This window comes from Thamnophis elegans, chromosome 9 (assembly GCF_009769535.1).
Source record: "Thamnophis elegans isolate rThaEle1 chromosome 9, rThaEle1.pri, whole genome shotgun sequence".
NCBI lineage: Eukaryota > Metazoa > Chordata > Lepidosauria > Squamata > Colubridae > Thamnophis > Thamnophis elegans.
In genome coordinates this window covers 27,316,346-27,340,081 of record NC_045549.1, presented here as the reverse complement: position 1 = coordinate 27,340,081, position 23,736 = coordinate 27,316,346, and the positions used below count along the sequence as shown (strand labels likewise).

The following is a 23,736-nucleotide window of genomic DNA, read 5'->3' as shown; positions in this document are numbered from 1 at the left end:
AAATTTACATTGTTATCAGTAAACTGTAACTTTAGATTCATTGGGTCTCTTGTGTATTCTTTTGGAGTGAATGAATGTCAGTCTTTGGTTGAAAGTGATTTGAGTGGCTGTTGATCAGTAACACTTATGGCCACTTACTCACAGCCCTGATCAACAGCCACTCAAATCACTTTCAACCAAACACTGTTGATGGGATATGTACTTTTTTTCACACAGTATATACTGCATACTTAGCAGATTTTCCCTTGAGGGATACATTTTAGTAAAAGAAAAATAAAAACACTGCTGAGAGGAAGAACCTGCACAGAAAAAAAAAGTTTTGCATTCTTTAAACTTGTATTGATTAAAAACAGGCAATGGAACTGTGATATTTAAAACATTCTTATGAAATTTGGTATAGATGCTTTTATTCGTTTGCATTCCTGGCATTTATACAATGGGAGGGAGGCCCACATGCTTCATACGCTGTCCCCAATAATGTGTGGTTGTAGTGTTACCAGAAATTTCGACTTTATCACTGAATTTCAGCACTACCATTTGTCTGCAAGCTCCAAGCATTAAGTGAAAGAAATTTACTTTTCTTTTTACTTACATTTTCATTTTTTCCTTCTGAATTTGTATAGGCTAAATAAATAACTAAATAAATCTAATGTGGAAGGATTCTTGCTGCATCCTGTGAATTCCTGGAAAAAGACAGAAATAATTAAAAGTAATGACAAGTAGTCCTTGAGTTACAAATGTAATTGTGCCTGCCCATTTCATTTATACCTCGAGGATTTGTGGGAGTGAATCTCATACCTTGAATGAGATCACTCCCTGCTTTCACCCATACATTCGCTAATTTAAGTGGACATGAGGTATCTCAAGGTGGGTCCCCCAAGTCCTCCCCAACCCACTAAGGCACCTCATGCTTCTCACTCCTTGCTGCACCGGGCTCACTTACCTTGCAAAGATTTGTCTCCCCTCTGCCGCAGTTTCTTTTGCTTTGAGGGAGAGAAGAGTCAGTGGAAGAGTCAGCTCCTGGGGGTGAAAAGTGTTTGCTGCGCCTGTCTCATACTCCTCCGCCACTCCCCAACTCCTTACCACCACCACCAGAACACTTTTCACCCAGACACTTCATCTATGTGCAAATGGGGCCTTTGAAAACAAAGGAATTCACTCTCTTTTGAAACACCCCATAGGCATCTATGAGGCCTTTCAAAATGGAGGGATTTGCTCCATTTTGAAAGGTCTCATAGGCATCTATGTGGCATTTGGATGAGGGAATAAATGGGGAACTCATCAAATATGCAGATGACACCAAGCTGGCAGGAATAGCCAACACTCCAGAAGATAGGCTTAAGATACAGAAGGATCTTGACAAACTTGAACATTGGGCACTATCTAATAAAATGAAATTCAATGGTGAAAAGAGTAAGGCAAGAAAAATGAAATGCAGTATAGATGGTACCTTGCTCAATAGTAGTAACTCTGAGAGGGATCTTGGAGTCCTAGTGGATAACCATTTAAATATGAGCCAGCAGTGTGCAGCAGCTGCCAAAAAAGCCAACACAGTTCTATGCTACATAAACAGAGGGACAGAATCAAGATCACATGAAGTGTTAATACCACTTTATAATGCCTTGGTAAGGCCACACATGGAATACTGCATTCAGTTTTGGTTGCCATGATGTAGAAAAGATGTGCAGACTCTAGAAAAAGTGCAGAGAAGAGCAACAAAGATGATTAGGGAACTGGAAACTAAAACATAGAACAACTGTTGCAGGAACTGGGTATGTCTAGTTTAATGAAAAGAAGGACTAGGGGAGATATGATAGCAAGTGTTCCAATATCTCAGGGGTTGCCACGAAGAAGAGGGTGTTGCTCAGATTGTTGCTAAGGAAATCCAGCTTCACGCATTGGCTTTGCCTGTCAGAAGTCATCTTGGAAGGTTTAAAATGGTGATCACATGACTACAGAATGTTTCAATTATCGTAAACCTATGCCAATTGTCAAATTTTAATCACGTGATCTTGGGAATGCAGTAACAATTGTAAGCTCAAGTACTAATCATAAGTCCCTTTTTTCACTGCCTTTATAACTGGTCACTAAATGAATGGATACAAGTTGATTATTTCATTTTTCATTTCATTTTCATTTTATTGACATTTATAGGCCGCCCTTTTCCCTAAGGGGACTCAGGGCGGCTTACATTTCATAGGAGGGGAGTGTAAGACAGGACACAAAAGAAATGTGAATAAAGAAAAAATAACCAATAAAACACAACATTCATTCGGCATTCAGGCAGGGCGAGATTAGGATCTTATCCCCAGGCCTGACGGGATAGCCAGATCTTGAGGGCTGTGTGGAAGGTCTGGATGGTGGTGAGGGTGCGAATCTCCACGGGGAGATCGTTCCAAAGCGTCGGAGCTGCAACCGAGAAGGCTCTCCTCCACGTAGTCGCCAGTCGGCACTGACTGGCGGATGGAATTCGGAGGAGGCCTACTCTATGCGATCTGATGGGACGAAGGGAGGTAATTGGCAGAAGGCGGTCTCTCAAATAGTCAGATCCACTACCATGAAGGGCTTTATGAATGGTGAGTAGCACCTTGAAGCGCACCCGGAGATCAACAGGTAGCCAGCGCAGCTCACGGAGGATCGGTGTTATGTGGACGAACCGCGGTGCGCCCACAATCACTCGCGCGGCTGCATTCTGGACTAGCTGAAGTCCCCGGATGCTCTTCAAGGGCAGTCCCATGTAGAGCACATTGCAGTATTCCAGCCTAGAGATCACAAGGGCTCGAGTGACTGTTGTGAGAGCCTCCCGGTTCAGGTAGGGCCGCAACTGGCGCACCAGGCGAACCTGGGCAAATGCCCCCCTGGTCACAGCTGACAAATGGTGGTCAAAAGTCAGCTGTGGGTCCAGGAGGACTCCCAAGTTGCGGACCCTGTCTGAGGGGTATAAATTTTGACCCCCCAGCCTGATTGATGGAACGTTGGCCAAATTGTTGGGAGGGAAACACAACAGCCACTCGGTCTTGTCTGGGTTGAGTACCAGTTTGTTAGCTCTCATCCAGTCCTTAACGGCCTCAAGACCCCGGTTCATCACGTCCACCGCTTCATTGAGTTGGCACGGGGCGGACAGATACAGCTGTGTATCGTCCGCGTATTACCTTGAAGAATAGCACAAATTTACCTTTCCTCCATGTTTCATTGTACTTCATTTCCCCATTGCTCTGCTCACGGTAAAGGCATGGTACAGAGAGTGGAGGCTTGTTGGGAAAAGAAAAAAGAAAAACAGCACAGGATTCTGGCATTAGCAAACTTCCAATTCTTGATTTAGACCAGGAGGGGTGGCAACCAATATTTCATGAATATTTATCTTGGATTGTGGGCAAGCTTCAAATTAAAGCACAGTATTTATATTCATGGATCCAATTAAGCACCTTCGGGAAATAAGCCAAGAAAAAAAAATGAACTGAGGAAATACCAAATATTCTTGTGAGGAAATATTAGAGTGCAATGTCACTGAATACATTTTGGGTAAATGTTTTGTCGTGGCCTTATCTATGGTGGCAATCATTTTTAGACCATTTTCAAAAAATTTTTTTAAAAAAAATAAAAGGTTGCTTTAGGCATGTCAAATTAAGAATAATTATCAGTATGTCTAAAATGTCATAAAATATGAGCAGGTTCAGAGTATGTCTTTGCTTTAAATTAATATTAAATTAATATTAATAAAATGAGCCACGGTGGCTCAGTGGTTAGAGTACTGCAAGCTACTTCTGCTGATCACCGGCTGCCAGCAGTTTGGCAGATTGAATCTCACCAGGCTCAAGGTTGACTCAGCCTTCCATCTGAGGTTGGTAAAATGAGGACCGAGATTGTTGGGAGCAATATGCTGAGTTTGTAAACTGATTAGAGGGGGATGTAAAGCACTATGAAGCAGTATATAAGTCTAACTGCTATTGCTACTGCTAAAATGTCCTCCAAATAAAAACTAAGGCAGCTAGGTATAACAAAATAACAGAGTTGGAAGTGACTTTGGAGGTCTTCTAGTCTAACCCCCTGCCTAGGCAGGAAACCCTCTATTTAAAAACATCCTGTTGGAGCACCCACAACTTCTGGAGACAAGTCATTCTACTGATTAATTGTTCTAACTGTCAGGAAATTTTTCCTTATTGGAGTCTCCAGTGCAATTTGAAGTTAATAAGCACTTATATTATAGACTTAAACATTCATGAACTATTAAAAGTTTATGAAACTAAGTTTGGACCAAGATCAAGGCAAGTAATATCCTGGGAAATCTCAAAGAACTCTGGGTTAAAGTCTAAGGAACTAAGGAACTTTCTCACAATGGCCAATGTCAGTGTTCATGAAGAACACTGAACAGCACTGGTGTGCAAGACAGAATTGCAAGGAAAAAGACACTATCCAAAAAAAAGTAGTGCTGACAATTTTCAGTTTGCAAAAGATCATGTGGATAAGTCAGAATGCTATTAGAAAAATGTTCTTTGGATGGATGAGTCCAAAATAGAAATTTTTGGCTTCAATGAAAAATGTTATGTAGGGTAAAAGGAAACCACTACATGAGAATCTTATCTCATATGTTAAACACGGTGGCCCATCCTATGCCATGAAAGCAGTTTCATGTTTTTGTCATGAAAGCAGTCAGAGAGGCCAGGAGCTTGCCTTCTCGGTGACTGTCCAGGCTTATGGGATTCCTTACTCCCTGATGTAAAGATAGTCTCCCCTCCCTTTGAACATTAGAAGAAAATGAACATAGTTTTTCTATTTCTGGGTTTTCAGAACATTTTAGAAATGTTGTTAGCATGCAATTCCACTCGGGTTTATTGGTTTTAATTTTTTAAAATGGTATTGGGGTTCTTTAAGTATATGAGTTTCCTAGAACCTAATGATTGGGATAGAAAACATGTAAGCTTAGTAAGTATATTTTAAAAATAGCAATTGGGATACCAATGGAAGTAAGAGTTAAAGGTAAAATACAAATTGTTTCTGATAATTGGTTCATTTGGATGAATGGTTCATTTTGTAGTTCTGTATTAAGATGATTTTGGTTTTGTTTTCACTTTGAAATGAAATTTGGCTTTGAACAAACTAGGACTACACATCTATTCTTCCCGTGCATAATATTGATGTGTTTGTTTGTTTGTTTATTGGATGTATATGCCGCCCTTCTTCCAAAGGACTCAGGGCGGCATACAACATTAAAAAAAAAACATATTACAAAAGTAAAAAAAAAATAGATAGAGTATCCAAAAAACAAACCCAATTAAGATTAACAATAACATTTTAAAAAATCAATTAAAATTAACAATAATCAATCATTTATTTTATTTTGTACAGTCCAGGCCGGCTTGCTGGAAAAGCCAACTTTTTAGGGCGTGTTGGAAGGACCGGAGGTCGGGAATTATACGAAGCTCCGGGGGTAGCTCATTCCAGAGGGAAGGCGCTTCCACAGAGAAGGCTCTCCCCCTGGGGGTCACTAGCCAACACTGTCTGGCCGACGGCACCCTGAGGAGGCCAACTCTTTGGGATCGCACTGGACGGTGGGAGGCTACCGGTAGCAGTAGGTGGTCTCGCAGGTATCCTGGGCCTAAGCCATGGAGCGCTTTAAAGGTCATAAGTAGTACCTTGAATCACACCCAGAAAACAACTGGCAACCAGTGCAGGCTGCCTAAAAGGGGCGCAACATGGGAGCACCTAGGTACCCCCATGATAACTCGCGCAGCTGCATTCTGGACCAGTTGAAGCCTCCGGGTGCTCTTCAAGGGCAGCCCCATGTAGAGAGCGTTACAGTAGTCCAGGCGAGAAAGGATGAGGGCATGAGTGACTGTGCACAGAGCATCCCGATCCAGGAAGGGGTGCAACTGACGTACCAGGTGAACCTGATAAAAGGCCCCCCTGGTCACGGCCATCAGGTGTTCTTTTAAACTAATCCGCGTATCCAGGAGGAGTCCCAGGTTGCGGGCCCTCTCTGAGGGGGCTAAAATTTCTCCCCCTATCATCAAAGATGGAACAAGATGCACAAATCGGGATGACGGAAACCACAGCCACTCAGTCTGTGGGATTGAGGGATTGAGCTTGAGCCTGTTCCTCCCCAGCCAGATCTGCACAGCCTCCAGGCATCGGGACATCATGTCGAGGGCATCATTTGGGTGGTTTGGGGTAGAGATGAAAAGTTGGGTATCATCAGCATATTGATGATACCGTACCCCAGAACCACGGATGATCTCACCCAGCGGTTTCAAATATATATTGAACAGGAGGAGTGAGAGAACCGACCCCTGGGCCACCCCATAAGCGACGTGCCTCGGGGTCAATCCCTGCCCTCCAGTCAACACAAACTGCAACCGATCCGACAGGTTGGAGGAGAACCACCGTAAAATGGTGCCCCCCACTCCCAAGTCCCTGAGTCGTCATAGTAGGATACCATGCTCGATGGTATCGAAAGCTGCTGAGAGGTCTAATAGGACCAGGACAGAGGAGCAGCCCCTGTCCCGGGCTCGCCAGAGACCATCGACCAACGCGACGAATGCCGTATCCGGGCCTGAAACACGAGTGAAACGGACCCAGGTAGACAGCTTCATCCAGGTACTGGGGAAGCTGACGTGCTACCACACTCTGGACAACCATCGCTACAAAGTGAAGATTAGAGACTGGACGATAGTTGGCTAAAGAAACTGGTGTTCCTTGTATCAGTTAGTTTGTCAGCCTGTCATTCTTCTTTTGAGCTACTTTGATTCTCTTAAGTTTCTTTTACTCTTTTCTCCAATTGTCTTTTTTCCCAGTTTCATCTTTTGGAGCGTTGTGAGAGTGGTTTCAGTTCAATTTGAAGATTCAAATGTAGAGCATTTCTGTAAAAGTAAGAATCTATTGAAACTGGATGTGTAGTGAATCATAAAAAGAAAATATTGAGACGTCTTGGTGAGGTTTACATCTGATTCTTTCAGAGTTGGGGTGACACTAGTTTCATTTTGATAGTAGTGATAAGCAAGTATTCCCTAGTAAGAGTTTTACTAAGTTTTAGGAGCTGTGTAGGGTTTAAAAAAAAGAGTAAAGGGTTCCCCTGCCAGTTTAACTCAAGGGGGCAGTGCTGATCTCCACAAAAGCCAGTGTTGTCCAAAGACGCTTTTGTGGTCATGTGTCCAACATGACTATGCGCTGAAGATGCATGGAACACTGTTCCCTTCCCACCAGTTGGTACATATTTATCTATTTCATTTACATGCTTTCAAACTGCTAGGTTGGCAGGACCTGGGGCAAGTAATGGGAGCTTGCTCCATCACATGGTACTTAGATCTTGCACTGCTATCTTTCAGGTCAACAAGCCCAGCATCTTAACTGGTTGGCTGCCGCACATGTAGGGTGCACAGTCCAAATCATAGTAAATAGTGGTCCAGGAAAAGTATTAAATTAAAATTTACATTAAATTAAGATTATAGAAAGAAAATATCATTGCTGTTCATTCCTATATTAAAGAATGTTCATGTTCTACTATGTTAAAAATTGCACTTTGGCAAATAATTTATTTCCAAATTGATTTTTTTTAAAAATGCATTGTTTTAACCCCATTCTTTGTAACAATTAATATTACATGGATATCTGGTAATACTTTTAACCATTTATTAACAAAATGCTGAATATAAAAGGAAGCATGATAAAGAAGTGAAAAGACTCAAAATCTGTACAAACATAAATTTTCCAAAAAAAGCATGTGAAAATTAGAACCAGTTTGGTCTAGTGGTTAAGGCATGAAGCTTTATTTGGTTAATTATGGACATTAAGCCCATGGAGAAATAAAATGGAAATTTCTGCATTAAAAATTAGTCTAGAATCCCAGGTTTTTCTGGCAGTTTCCATCCAAGTACTAACCAGGCCTGACTCTGCTTAGTTTATGGAGTTGACCCTTAGTTGACTAGATGCTTCCATCTACCTACCCTAATTTGTAATGCAAACTTTTAAATATCAGAACTGCTGTCCACAGAGCCCTGTTTAACTTTTAAATTTCAGTAATTTAAAAGTGGAGGCAAAGTTTGAGTAAAAGTATCCTTAACTGAAGGATTCTTAAAAAATGGTGTTAAAAATGTTCAGATAGTACTACTTTCACACTTTCAAAACTGTTAATCTAAAGGAAGATGCATGCTTATTCTCCAATGTTTGCTACAGTGCAAAATTACAAATATTCAGTTAATTTGATCTGTTGTGCTATTTTTCCAGTCACCTCCAATCTTTGGATTTAGTAGCTTGAAATATTGACTACTGAAATGCAGAATATCTGATAGGTGCTAGGTTAAAAAAGATTGTCTAACTATTGGTATACAACCCTTCCCAGGGATTCAGCAGATGATTCCTGGAAAAGGAACAGACTGCAGCAGTTGAATGTATGTAGCAGAGATCTATCATAAATGTAAGCAGGCTTTTACAAATCCACTAGCCAAATAACTTGGGACAAAAAAAGAGGGGGAAATGTGTCTTGCTGTGCCAGAACACTCAGTATTTTAAGAGGATATTTTAAGAGCAAATTAGACTTCCAGAGCTCTTTTGGGAATGTCGTGCTGTCATTTGGTTAGTTGGTGGAAGGCTGCACCATATTTGGTGTTCTGATGTTCAATATTATTTTTAGTTTTCTTCGTCTCTGTTGCCCTATGCAATATCTGCATTATACCCCTTACTTTATGGAGATGTTTCTCAGTTTAAGATATTCCTTCAAAATACTTTCCAGTTGCTGTTGACTTCATTCCAATATTGGTAGATATTTAGAAGAACAAATGGAAAGTTTGATTAGTATATCTGCTGACAAGACAATTCCCAAATGTCCTTTTATTTTACTTGTAATGCTGACTTGCTTCATATTTGATCTCAAATGGTCTTTCTTTAATCCTCAGCTCCATATATTTTTTTCCACCTGTTCTTCAATGATAATGCAAAAAACAATTTAGAAAGAGCAGAAATTAAAAAATGCTGACATAACCTTAGTTGCTAAATAAATCGTTTGATGTAAAAGACCCTTCCCCATACATTTTTTCCATCCTTCTGTTAAACAAACCCTGAAATTATTTGTCCATCTTTAGAAATGGACAAATTTATCAATGTTATTTTCTCTCAGTTTCCAATATCTGATTTTTATATCCCAAAACTGAACAAGTTAGTTTTCATTTTTATTTTTTAGAAAGCACCAAACCACATATATATAGGATCATGTCTATTTCTGCTAGTATAACAAATTCATTATCTGTTTTTTCTCCTACTGTTGGACATAGAGCTTTTAAATATGGACAAAGAGCAATTGTTTTCTGGTTGCTGTATACATTTTGGAAATTTGTATTAAATTGTATATTTTTTAAAAAATCTTCCAATCCCCCACTAACTTTAAGGGGTTTTTGTGGAAGCCCTCCTGGCAAGCAAGCCTTCTACACCTTGAGGGATTTCAGAGTCAACTGAAGGACAGATAGTCCATATCTAAATTTCTGTCAGCATTGACTCTGAAAGGAGCAGAGAAGAACAGTAAAGCTGAAGGCTGAAACATATGGATAAATGGTTACAGGAACTGGGTATGTCTAATTTAATGAAGATAAAGACTAGGGGTGACACGATAGCAGTCTTCCAGTGTTTGACAGACTGTTAAAAAAAGAGGGGGGAAACCTATTATACACATGAGGGCAAGATAAGAAGTAACAAATTGAAACTTATCAAAGAGAGATCCAACCTGACTTTAGAACACCATTTGTCGGCTGTGACCAGGGGGACCTTTGCCCAGGTTTGCCTGGTGCACCAATTGCGACGCTATCTGGATCGGGAGGCCCTTCAGATAGTCACTCATGCCCTTGTGACCTCAAGACTGGATTACTGTAACATGCTCTACATGGGGCTGCCCTTGAAGAGTGTTCGAAGACTTCAGCTAGTCCAGAACGCAGCCGTGCGAGCGATCGTGGGTGCACCCAGGTACACCCACGTTACACCTATCCTCCGCGAGCTGCACTGGCTACCCATTAGTCTCCGAACTCGCTTCAAGGTGCTAGTCGTCACTTATAAAGCCCTACCTGAGAGACCGCCTCTTGCCAATTACCTCCCATAGACCGATCAGATCGCACAGACTAGGCCTCCTCCAGATTCCATCTGCCAGCCAATGTCGGCTGGCGACTTCCCGGGGGAGAGCCTTCTCTGTTGCAGCTCCAGCCCTCTGGAATGAGCTCCCCATGGAGATCCGGACCCTTACTACTCTCCCGGCCTTCCGCAAAGCCACTAAGATTTGGCTGCTCCGGCAGGCTGGGGGCTGTTGAAATAGCCAGCCCCACGGTAACTATGAATGTTGTGCATTTTAAATTGCTGTTTATTTAGTGTCAGCCTTCTGTTGCATTCGTGGACTGCAAAATTGCAGTACTACATTTTTAGTTAGGTTAGAACTTCGTTTTGGATTTTAGATCTTGCTTAGTCTACTAAGACAAGAAGAGATTAACATCAAGTGTCACTTTTAAAATATGTGCCATCTTGAATAACACTGGGTTGAAATGCTTTACAATACTGTATTTGCTATTTTCAAAATTCTGTTCAAGACAAGTAGCAATAGACTGGATTTGAAAGACTTGTGGTTGACCAATTCTTTGACCCATGACATATATATTTTGTTGCCATTAACTACTGTTCTTCAGTGCCAGTTTTATTTCTGTTGCTGTGTTTCCATTTATAGAGTTTTCCCTCACCCTTTTTCTATAGTCTAAGAGTTTCTGATCAGAAGGATTACTCTTTGTAATCTATTTCATTCAAAATTAATTTGTTTTGATCTATCTATAAATTCTGTTTAAGATGTAGTTGACTTTAAACTTATAAAATGACATATTTGCATAGAAGTACTGGTTTTATATTAGATGGATTAGAACAGGGGTGTCAAACTCAAGGCATGCAGGCTGGATCCAGTCCACAGGGTGCTTAGAACTGGCCTGCGGGGCTGCCCTAAAAACAGCGACGACCCAGCACACAGTGTCTCTGCTAGTGAAAACAGAGTTTGAAGGAACTGCATGCACCCCCCCCCCCGAGCTCCATTTTCACTGGGAGAGGGTGGCAGGAGGCTGTTGCGGCCCAAAATGGAGTTCGGGAGCCTGTTTTCACTGGCAGAGTGCTCGGGCCACCACAGATGCCCCCGACATGAGGGACGTCAACCTGGCCATGGCCACCCTGGATACGCTTACCTTTTCCCCAGAAGTCCAACACAACCCTGATGGCAGCTCTCAATAAAATCGAGTTTGACTTTGGATTAGAGGATTGTTAAACTCTTTCTTATGTATGTATATACATATATGCCCATCAGTCAAATGTATGACATAACGAATATCACAAGAATGTTTATAATTATTTACTTCTCTATACATGCTTATTCTGCTTACAAGTAAGGCCATATCAATCATGATTTGTTAAACCAAGCTTCTTATGAAAGAAAAAGAGTTTTGTGTTGATTTTAGCTAGAAGAATAGTGAAAAATACTGGCTAATGATTTTATAGTTTTATTTTTTTCTGAATGAAAGATACAATTCTGAATTATATGACTAGTTGTGTGATGATAGCCCATTAGCTATATTCAATTCTAGTGGGGACTGTAAGTTTGTACATGTTTTTCATAAAGTTAGAGGGCATACTTACATGGATTTCTCCAAATGGCAATTATACTCCAGAACACATTTTCTATGTATGAAACTTTTGCTCCTATTTTTAAATAAACATATTTTGAGAGAGTACCATATTGCTTTTCAACCTGCAGTTTACTTAAACTAATTTTATGTAGCAGACCATAGTTGCAACATAATATTATTTTGAAAATATTCAATATATTCATTCAGTTCTGTGATTAGACTTCAACTATTCAGGTTATCTACATTGACAGATCCTTTATATCAATGATCTCCAACCTTGGCAACTTTAAGACCTGTGGACTTCAACTCCGGCAGTTCCTCAGCCAGCTTTGCTTTATATAATTGCAAAATCTAATTTACATTGTTTATTTAAGACTAGGAATTGGATTGTATTAATGTATAATGTATATATAACCTATACAAATGTGGCCGGTTGTAATGACATTTTACTTCCTATTACTTCAAATTGCATTCTTCCCTTCTTTAATTGCATTTCCCCCCTTTATAACAGAGATATCCTCCGTGCACATAGAATAGGGCCAAACTCTTTTTTTTTTCTTTAAAGTAACCCTTTTATTTGGAGAGTATTTATGACTATTTGGATCTAGATTATCCCTGGTCATTCCATGGGGATGCATCTGTGAATTAAAAACATAAGCCTTTGTGTTACCAAACAAAGGTTAAGATGGATTTGCATATACAATCTCCTTTGGGATAAAAGCTGTCAATGCAGATTGCATGGACTTTTGACCTAAGTGCTCCACATATAGATACGGTTCAGTATATAAAATATTCAGAGAATGGAGCAAAGAGCTGGCTTCATGCTAATAACCCCTTACAACATGCTGATGCTAATAAAAGGTATTCTTGAAATTTTATTTTTAAAAGCCTGTTAAAATTCTATCCGCAGTTAACTTGTTTATATGTGTATGTGTAAAGTATATTGTTAGTATATTTTAATGGATTTCATATATAGATTTGTTTATATAATAAGTTTATTTTGTCCATAATTTTGGGATAATAATAATCTCACGCTAGGGTTGGTTTTCCCTTTGGATCGACTGTTCTTATGACCTGGCAGCTGATGACAGGGGCAGCTCCAGTTGTGACAGAATATTAATTTTATAATTTTATTTCAACTTCATTCCTCTAAATGGAAATAACCCACTTTGTTTTGGATATCATGTTAAGATAGAGTTAGGTAAAGTTACAGCTGTGGGTCTCACTGGATTTGCAGTTGCCACTGTTGGAGCCTGTTAGACTATCTATTCCATTTCAATTTTTGTTGTTCCTTTGTGTCATGTTTTGACATGTGGCAATAGCTTAGAATAGTCCTGCAGTTTTCATGGCAAGGCTTTTTGTAAATGGTTTGCCATTTCTCTTTCCTAGGACTAACAGTGACTTGCCCATGTCACCCAACTGGCTCTGTTCCTAAGGTGAGACTAGAGCTCATGGTCTCCTTTCGTTTCTAACGTGATGCCTTAAGGACCACACCACACACGCTCTCTAATTCCTGATGTGTGTCTTGAAAATTAATTAATTTATAATGGACATGGTGACTCTGGGAAGTTTACAACATTAAAAAAATCTAAAGTATAAAACTCATACAAGTCCAAGATCACATTGTAGAAAATGGTTGGCTTTGTTCTATTTTAACTTAGAACTTTCATATGAGCAGTTCATGGTCTGTTCCAGTCAGCCTCTGGCCACATCTCTGTTGTTGTAACTAAATTCTTCTATCCCCTTTTAGTAGTAATATAGTCTGTCTGATTTCTTTGTGTTTTATGTGATGATATCTTATGTGTGTAGGTGTCATTTTTGTTGTTTGAAGACTGTTAGCATCAGAGACGTCATTGAATTGGCAAAAATGGATAAGTAGTTTTCCTGTTTCATTTGCTTGCTATAGATACAATCCAATAACATTTTTCCTTGTTGTTTTCATCATTGGCATTCAAGTCCCCAAGCACAAGCAGAACATCTTACTTGCATGTTCTGTCAATTTCAGATTGAAGTTGACCATAAACCTTGTCAGCCTCTTCTGAAATAGTGATTAGAGCATAAACATGCCCAACCTGTCACATCAACAGGTTGTCTGAAAAACCTAACTGATTTTATTCTATCATTTATTACTGTACCCAAATATTGTTTTTCTTTATCTTTTATAACTTTGAAAACAGTGCAATTACTTCTTTGCTTATTATCTTTTGAATAATAAGCATCATCTAACTTAAAGTGTTCCATTTCAGACCATTTCAGTTCTCTGATGCAAAGATGTCAAAGTGTAGTAAATTCATTTCGTCTTTCACTGTGTTGACTTTTCCTGTCTTTAAGCTGCTCACATTCCATACAGTACTTCTATATTTACAGCTTCAGATTTTATTCTCTTTAACTTGCTATCTGGAAAGTCACACTATAAACATTTCTGAAAAGTTCTCAGCTCTTTTTAGTAGCATACCTACTGCCATCTGACCTGAAAGGCCCATTGTCCAACATTATATTGTCAATAGCTTTATCTTTTTTTCCATGTAGTTTTACCATTGTGTTTTTCCTGACAAATAGAGAATTATGCCTTTGCCATTGTCAGTAAAATGGTCTTTATCACTATATCTCTCACACCACCACCACCACCATCATCATCATCACCACACTGCAACATAATATAGATATCTGCTTCTTTTAGCTGGTGTCAGCCTTCCAAGTAGGCCAGATCATGAAATGGAAAAGAAATATTGGGACTCTGCTTTGTTGTTATAATAACAGAATCTTGAAAGCCTGCAGCATTTTTCCTTCCTTGATCCAGAATCAAGGCATCATTTCTTCAGATTTCTGAGTATCACTTTCTTTCCTTCCCAGGGTTGATTCATGTTTTTCTGTATCATATTGTTACTTCAAAGTCGTCTCTATAATCTTCTAGAGCTGGGCAGCTGTTTGAGCGTCATGCCTTGGATAATCCTGATGGACATACGTATACTCCCAGTGCTTTTTATTCACTCCACTCAGCAACATCCCTCACCCTGCCATAGTGAGGCAGAATAGCAGGCCTTGGGGTGATTACCAGCAATGTTGAAGTCAGCAAATGAAATGGTTGCCTGTTTTGCAAGGAAAACATTCAGTTTAGGCTTTTCACTGCTCATATTCTTATCTAGCCATACAGGTCACTGCAAAAGCAGATATATGTGTAACAATTGGATCTGTCAGTCTAAGTATTATGAAATACAAGATCAGAAGAATTAAGGTTTTAGACCAATTCTGTTAATATGGGCAAAGTTATATGGCAACTATGACAACAAAACAGATTACAAATATAAGAGCAATTGTGTTATGCTGAATTTTTATGTTACATCTGCTTTGAAATGTACTGTCTGCATCGGTACCATATATTTATATGATTAAATTTTAATAAAGTTGTGCTGTTGATTGCTTACATTGAATTTAATATAGCTGTAGGCTTATGTTCTTAGAAGCTGATTCATAGACAAAAACCGATTCAAAGGTGTGGCAAAAGCTGTGGGGAATAGATATTATGCAAATGAATACATGGGAGAAAACTAAGAAACTTGGTAACATGTGCTGCCTTCGGCATTGTGATTAAGGCTAGGTCCTGACTTCAGTGTAAATTTTTGGATAAGCTATGTACAATTAAAAATTATTCTTTATCTGAAATAGAAGTTTCTGAGAGTTGAGCAAGTTTTCTCATGTGAAGATAAAAATAAGATCACATATGCATCCCCCTGCTTCTAATTAACAAGTCATATATATAAACTTTCAAAAGTGTCACTTTTTGAGAGATGTAGAGAAGTAAATATCAGAATACGGTGCTGACACTGCTGAATGGGGGTTACACTAGAAACTGATGAGGCAGGTGTGCAGAGGTTTGGTTACTCTCTTGAACCTCTACTATCTTGCTGATGAACCTGGAATGTCTTTTTGCTGTGTACCAAGTTGAGAGGCTGAGAGTCAGTATAGTTCAGTGATCCCCCCCCCCCCCCCCCATGATAAGGTTGATAAGTCCTAAAAGAGTAAATGTGTAATGGGGAAGTCACTGTGGCTGCAGGAAATAACATTTCTGGTGTACTAGATACAGTCTTTCTTGCGACACTTAGATTTGGTGATAGTTATCGATGCTATTGTTACTTCCTGCCTTAATCATTGCAAAGCACAATATGTTGGGGCTACAATGAAAAAGTGTATATATGCTAGTGCATTTTGTTCAAACTGTGTCAGATTTGTTTTCCCAATTTCTAGGAATTCTTCACTCGGTGGCCCTATAGGTTGTAATATTAAGCTACAGATGCAGTAATGTTCACTGTGGGCTGACTGGAATAAACCTGCTTAGGAACAACCCCCCCACCCCAAATGTTTAATCTAGCAAGCCTCAATTGCATAAGACTAACGGCAGGGTTGACTTCTGAATGATGGAATGCCAGTTTTCCTTATGTGCCCTCCATATTCTCAAACACTTTTAAATTAGCCATTACAAAATAGTTTACATGTAACTGAATTCTTGAAAAGGTTTTATTACATTTGTATAGAATATTCTGAAATTTAGTATCCCAATATCCAGAATTTTATATAGTTTAGCAATGCAGAAATGGAATTACCAAATAAACAAAGCACTAAAATGGCATGCTAGACATTTAATTGAAGGGGTGTTTATGTGTTCTCTTTATCTAATAAGATTCTATAGTTATTCCTATATTCTTTTTCAGGTTTTCTGCAAAAATGCCGGATGGCAAGATTCTTCATTTTCATCCTTCTATTCTCCATTTTGGAATGCAGTGAGTATTTTGCAATTTTTCAGAATAAAGGCAAGAAGTTTGTAATACAAAAATAATATTTTCAAGAAAAGAGCCTTTTGTCTATTTGCATTTCTCATTACAATTATTATATAAGATGTATCAAAATTTTCAGTTGATTATGAAAATAAAAGTAAATAATGAACAGATAACAAATATATTTTTTTAATTATGAAAGAAGCAGCACATTAGCTAACTTTTAAAATAATTACAGCTCTTAAGAGGAGTATGTAAAAGAGCTATATTAACTTGCTTTATAATCTAGTTTGTTTACCTACTTATATCACAGATGTAGTGTTATATCAAACCATCGTTTGTTACGATGTGATCAAGGCAAGGCTCATGTATTGTTAATATGTTGAGTCTCTGCTAATTTCAGCCATAGTTTGTCCTTATCAGCATATTCAAGCAATACTCTTCTTGTTTGATTTTGCTGTGAAAGGCAAATGAAAGCAATATTTGGATAATACATTGAAATCAACAAATATTGAGAGAGCCACAATACTAGGAAAGAAGTATTTGTGTCATTGTAAAACTATGGCATTGATACTATGTCTTCAGTTATTGCAAAATTATCTTTTTTCAAATTGTGTTGAAAATAATGTTATTTTTGTGGAAGGTAATTGTGTAGTGTTGAAACTGAATTGGAGCAAAAAGAGTAATCTATTGTTTTAGTACTATCTTCCTATTTCACCTTTTCTTGTTTCCTTAGGCTACTGGGGCTGCCCAAAGCTAAAATGCTCTATGCTTACAACCCTAATAAGGATAGAGACATTCTAGTGAATTCAGTGTTTACAACAACTAGACATTTTCATGTGTCCCCTGCTCATAGCAGAGTGAGTATTTTAATGTATTTTTAACAATTATGTTGCAGTAGCATGCAAGTTTTTGCCAAAATGGAAATGCTTCTGTTTATAAGCACACGATCAATTTATAATTAACAAATGAAGTGACATCCATTCATATCGAAAAAGACGGTCACATTGACTTGCTGTTTTCATATTTTATTTATTAAATTTTATTTTATTTATTAAACTTTATTCACTGGTATCTTACCTCTTGGTGGATTACAATATTAAATTGGAAGAGGGAATGCATTGAAGCCAATATATAGATTTCATTCCTTGGTAGAAAAAAATAGAGCTTGGTAGAAATAATACCTCCTTTCTATCATTCGGAATCATCCTATCATTTCTATCATTTTGCCTGAAGCAAATACTTGCAAAAGAGAGCAAACGTTGCTTGTAAAATGCAGAGTTGCAAATAAAATGTTTTATCTGGTATACAAAATATTCAAATATTATTCTTTTATATTTTACTAAAGCATGTGTCAGGGTTCTGTATAAAAATGTTAATAAAGCATTTAGAATAATCCATTTATAAGAGAAACTTTGGTCTAGTGACTTCTAACAAAAATTGTTATATCACAATAATTTAGTCACTTTTCTGGAAATCTAGAATACCAGTCATTTAATAGCAAATGCATAATCATAAATTCAAGCCAGTTGCCAAGTGCCCAAATTACAATCACATGACTGTGGGGGTAGTGCAACGGTTGTAAGTGCAGGTTTAGGCCATGTCACTTTTTCTGCTGTAACTTTGCCAAACAATCGTAAATCAAGGATTACCTGTACAATGAAGTCTTCATGCATTAGTGCTATTTTATCATACTGAAACACCCAAAATCAGTCTGAATTTTATGTCTCCTGAAAATTTCAATCCCCAAACTGCACTCAGACTGTAAGTACAAAAAGTTTCTAATTCAGTAACAATACAAATTCAAATTGTAGCTATAGTACCTATGTGTGCAAAAACCACATTATTAAAAGCTGAAGTTCTAACTCTTTCTTTTATGTGTGCTGTTTGCACAAGGCTATCACTTCCTTAGAATCCCTTCCCTTGAAGACCATTTGAGGCTCTGGTGGTTAAAATACTGACTCAGTCTTCAGACAGAAAGTTGTGGCTTTGGCTCAGCTTGTATTAATAAATAGACACACTCCCTTGTGAAACAACTGAAATATTTCTGATTTTAAACCTGTTAAAAGATACCAAAGTAACCAAGAAGTATATTTATACATTTTTGTTACATCACATCCTTTAAAAAATAAAGGGGAGTTGACAACATGTTACTGGATTCTGTCTCATTTGCGGGAATATACCACAAAGTCCCTCCCCTCCTTTTTGTAAAAGTTAATATTTTTCCTATTATAAAGTACATGGTGTGAATGCACACAGAATGTCAATAGTAAGTTTGAAATGTGATTCAAGCCTTGAAACGTAAAGCAAGTTGCACATGAAACTGCAGAGCTGATGTGAGATCAAGGTCTATATATCTGTAAGGCTCCTCCTTTTATGCTCGATGGTCTTAAATCTTAACAGAAGCTGATAACCAGCTGCTTGAATGAAATATTTAAAATATGGTTTGCCGGGTCCACGTTTTCCTTTTGCAAAATAAAATTTATTTTTCAATTTATGCCTCCTTTTTTTGAAGCCAAACTAATCTGGAACTTCCTCTCAAAGTATAAGGAGTGCAACCATGATCAGTGTGAACATTGAGGTATACTTAAAATGCCTTAATTTTTTTTCTACAGTACTTCCTCCCTTTTTTTTATTTTTTATTTTCTTTTTATTTATATGCCGCCCTTTTCCCTGGGGGGACTCAGGGCGGCTTACAACTCGAAAAAGGTGGGGGGAAACAAACATTTAACACGTAGGACAGTACGTCATTAAAAACACAACATTCATACCATTCGGGTGGGTTACAGTCTTTAGCCCCAGGCCTGACGGGATAGCCAGATTTTGAGGGCTGTGCGGAAGGTCTGGAGGGTGGTGAGGGTGCGAATCTCCACGGGGAGATCGTTTCATAGGGTCGGAGCTGCCACCGAGAAGGCTCTCCTCCGCGTGGTTGCCAGTCGACATTGACCGGCAGATGGGACTCGGAGGAGGCCTAATCTATGGGATCTAATAGGTCAAGTGGAGGTGATTGGCAGTAGGCGGTCTCTCAAGTACCCAGATCCACTACCATGAAGGGCTTTATGGGTGACAAGTAGCACCTTGAAGCGTACCCGGAGATCGACAGGCAGCCAGTGCAGCTCGCGGAGGATAGGTGTTATGTGGGTGAAGCGAGGTGCACCCACAATCGCTCGCGCGGCCGCATTCTGGACTAGCTGAAGTCGCCGAATACTCTTCTCCCTACCCCCATCTTGTCACAAATTACTCTGAGATTGACCTGATTTCAAGGGTAGTTTGTTATGTTGCAGGTTCAGTTGCTGTTGAAGGGCATAAGTCAACATAAACTAAGTGTGAAATGTGAACTTATTTCTATAGAGGTTTTCGCATCACATCCTTAATGTTAAAATGTCATATCTGTCTGTGTGTGTACGTGAGAGGGAGAGATGGAGAGAGAGAGACTTCTTTTCATCAAAAGTATAAATAATTTCAGTAGTTTATCACATATTCTTAAAATACAACAAATGATCTCTTTTTCCCGTATCCCATCTCTTATCCATTAACAATTCTTATAGCCGTATTGTTTCAGTCCTGATCAGCAAAAGTCTGTTAAGGGTTACCAGAGGTAGCAATGTATCTCTTTTAACCTCAATCAAATAAACCAGCTTTATACACCTCTTTAAATTATTAATAAATCAATCAGTCTTGTGTAACATCTTTTTCCATGTCATTTTAAATCCATCTTCAAATCACTCTCAATCAAGTCAGCTAATAGATGTTCCTTTTCCATAGTATCTTTTAAACAGTCTGTTTGTAGAGGCTGTCACTCTTAAAATCAACTTTTCAGAACATTGTTCAAAAATATCCTTCAATATGTCCAATGTTTAAATATTTTGCTTCTTTCTGTATTTGTAAATTGGGATTGAGTCTTCTTCTCTGTTAAATGTAATTTCTAGTTCCTTTTAGTTGTAGCTACACTGATTTGTGACAGATCGACAAATCTGAGTCCTCATTTTACTGATATCAAAAGGATGGAAGACTGAGTCTTGAGCCCATCGGGATTAAACTGCTGGCAGTCGATAGAGTTAGCTTGCAATACTGCATTCTAACAACCTTGCCACTATGACTATGACACCTAGAAGACAATAATTTTCCTATGGGTTGTAGAAGAACAATGTCATACTTCTGGGAGTTGGTTCTAGATTTGATGAAGTGATATATAAATGAGTATATCTTGGCTAGTTTTATCATAGTAGAAGAAAGAAATAATGACTGTCTCTTTGTAATTTATAAGTGTAATAAATCAATGGCAATTTAATATATTGAATATCAGATGCTTTTTACTTTACTTGTAGGTGATTCCAGCAATGGGAAAAATTTATTTCAGAGTACTTTTTCTTCCAATAGAAGAAGGCAGTTTTGAAAGTTCATTATTTATAAATACCTCATCTCATGGAATATTTTCATATCAGGTAATTATTCATTTACCATCTTGAGACACAGAACATTCTTAATTTCAAATGATGGTGTAGTGGACCAACAACAGAAAGCTGTCAAAGATGTACGGTCCAAACAAATACAGTTTGCAGAACATTACATGCTATGCAAGAGGTTGATATTTATAGGTATCTGCTGCTCTAGTCATTGCTATCATGAAAGGGTTTTGCATGGATATTAAAAGAATAAAAAGAATAATCTTTATGAATTTTTTTAAAAATCTCTTTTAAAGGACAAGTAACCTTGTTGGGAATTTTATTATTTTGATATTCATCTCACATAATTTTAAACTCTGTTATACTATTTGGCCTTGATTTATTTTTGCAAGGTATGAGGACACAATCCAGGCTTTACATTGGACTCATTCTACAAGCAGTCGTGATGCTTCATTTTTATGTTTAATTGCAGAATTGGTCTTACTGGGTGTCAGAAGCTGGCATGAGAAAGGCATGTGTCTGTAGTTTGCATAGATGCCTCTTTAATCAGTTCTATGCTGGAGCAAAGCAGATACTCCTTCCTCTCTTTCTTACCAGGTGTTCTGACCTAGGCTTCCCCAGGAGCATGAAGCCAAGTCCTTGTCCCGATATTTATTCAATTTACAATGAATTCCTCTCCAGCAAATACCCAGCCCACAGTCTTTCAAGATAGTTCACAATTACCCACCTTTATCAGGCTTGGAGAGTGGCCAGGCCAATATCTTTCAGACTTCGCAATACTTGGCAAGAATGCAGGAATGAACCAATTGTCTCCTGCAAACACTCCTCCCCTTTCACTCTTCTTTTATTCCCTATGGGAGGGGCCATTCACCATCCACTTGTGGCCTTATTCCCAAGACGACCCTTGTTCCTTAGTTGGCAACTCTGTGCATGCACACACTATAATGAAGATCAAAGCATCATGTCATCTAAGAATATAATGCTTTTGTTACAGCCCTAGTTTTTATACTAGCATGGAACTTGGGTAAAGACAGCCTCCTTTTTGAACCCAGCTTCTCGGACAAATTTATCCTATTTTCCTACTATTTTTCCTTCTTTCTGAAGACAAGTGCTCTCTTTATAAACTTGAGCTGTCTTCAGAGTGCCTTTGGAAAGACAGCACAGATTTCCAAAGATACCACAGCTTTTGGAAAGTTGCGCTATCTTTGGAACAAGTCATTCTGGAGACAACAGATTTCTGAAGACAGAAGCTAGAGAAGTTGGGTCTGAAAAAAAGACAGCAAGAAGTTAAAGGTCGGTGCATGGAACTTGGAGAGAAGATAGCTGGGAGAATGAAGGTTTTCTGGCACTTTTGGGCCAGCTTGGGCAGCTACTTTAGATGTGGGAAATATTTATGGGAGAAGCTGGATTCAAAAAGGAGACTGTAAAGACAGGGAGGTGTTTCTGCTTTGGCCATGGGAGCTGAATGTAAAATGTGAGAAGTGAGTGTGGGGAACTGGGAGAGAAGGCAGCTGAGTGAATGAATGGTTGCTGGGATATCTGGAGCTTCCTGGGACACTGTAAGCAGCCATGGAACTCTGTGGTTTTGGGACCCCTTGCCACCCTGCCAAGCAGCCTGCAGGGCAGCCAAAAGGGTAAAGATGGCTGGGGGGGGGAGATAGATGAGTGGGGTAATTGGAAGCAATTCATTAGTGAGCCCTGGGGCTGGGAGGAGCCGAGCCTGGAATGACTTGGGTTGAGGTGGGTTCTGCCTTAGTGATGTGTGATTCTCTGTTAACAACAACAGTGTGGAGTGCCGAAATTGTTGTCGTAAACTAATGTGGTCAGATGATATTCACTTTATGACCACACTGATTTAAGAAGGCATTCCCATACCTGTAGCTTCTTCCTTTCAAGAACCCTGTTTGTAGTCATATGCTTATATACCATAGGAAAATTTCCTTTATTTTATATTTTTTTTCTGTAAGTATTCTTTCTAGACTCTTAAAGAAACAAAGCAACTCTGTGACAGAGGAGAAAGCTATAATTTTATTTTCATCCTGATTTTAAAAAGGATAATAACCATGCTGGCATGCAGAAACATTTTCTGTCCATTTATATTGCATTCCTTTCAACTTGTCTTCAGGTTGTTTTTGTTGTTGTTAATCTTAGGGAAGAAGCTCTTTTTAAAATGGACCATATTTATTTTTAAATAGGACATCCTATTTATCTCGGTACCAATAGTTTAAATCTTACCTGTTTTTCAAATTGCTTCCCCCCCTCCCCCAGGAATCCGTCTTACAAACTAAAATTCTTTTTGGACATTTTGTTTTACTAGGCGTATTCAAATATATATTTATCTTTAATTTGTGGGGTCAGCCTGTTTTTATCTCAGGGTTGTCCTTGTCAGACGTTCTTACCCTGGAGACTGCCTATATTAATAAAGTATCACTTCTTTCCCCAATTTTATATCAAAATCAAACACATGAAAAACCAGGAAACTAATGACAATGCACTACAGTATACATCCACATGGTGACACTGATAGGCTATACCTGCCCCGAAAATCAAGTGGCAGAGGATTATTACAAGTGAAGCAAATAGTTGAAGAAGACAAACATGCACTGGCTGATTATTTAAAAGAAAGTCAAGAACATCTATTAATTGAAGTAAAGAACAAAAATCTACTGAAGGCCCAACAGACGAAACAAGAATACAGAAAAGATGTGATAAAATCAAGAATGGAGAGTTGGCAGAACAAAGCACTGCATAGCCAATTTCCGGAAAAAATAAAAGATAAGGTGGACAGTGAACAAACTTGGTTATGGTTAACAACAGGTACATTAAAGAAAGAAACAGAGTCACTAATCCTGGCTGCGCAAGAACAAGCTATCCACACAAATGCCATTAAGGCCAAAATTGAAAAATCCTCTGATGATGCCAAATGCAGAC

The 23,736-nt window shown here is 38.6% G+C and overlaps 1 protein-coding gene across 7 annotated transcripts in view; it reads left to right on the top strand.

Moving 5' to 3' along the window:
• TMEM131L (transmembrane 131 like) overlaps nt 1-23,736 on the top strand; it is an 86,434-nt gene that overhangs the window by 12,731 nt on the left and 49,967 nt on the right. For all 7 annotated transcript variants that reach the window (XR_004255953.1, XM_032223750.1, XM_032223749.1 and 4 more), the window contains exons 4-6: nt 16,337-16,405; nt 17,136-17,259; nt 20,728-20,844. Coding sequence is in view for 6 of the 7 variants with exons in the window: in XM_032223750.1 (XP_032079641.1) it covers nt 16,337-16,405; nt 17,136-17,259; nt 20,728-20,844 (310 nt within the window). In the remaining variant the exon portion in view is untranslated. The remainder of the gene's footprint in view (nt 1-16,336; nt 16,406-17,135; nt 17,260-20,727; nt 20,845-23,736) is intronic.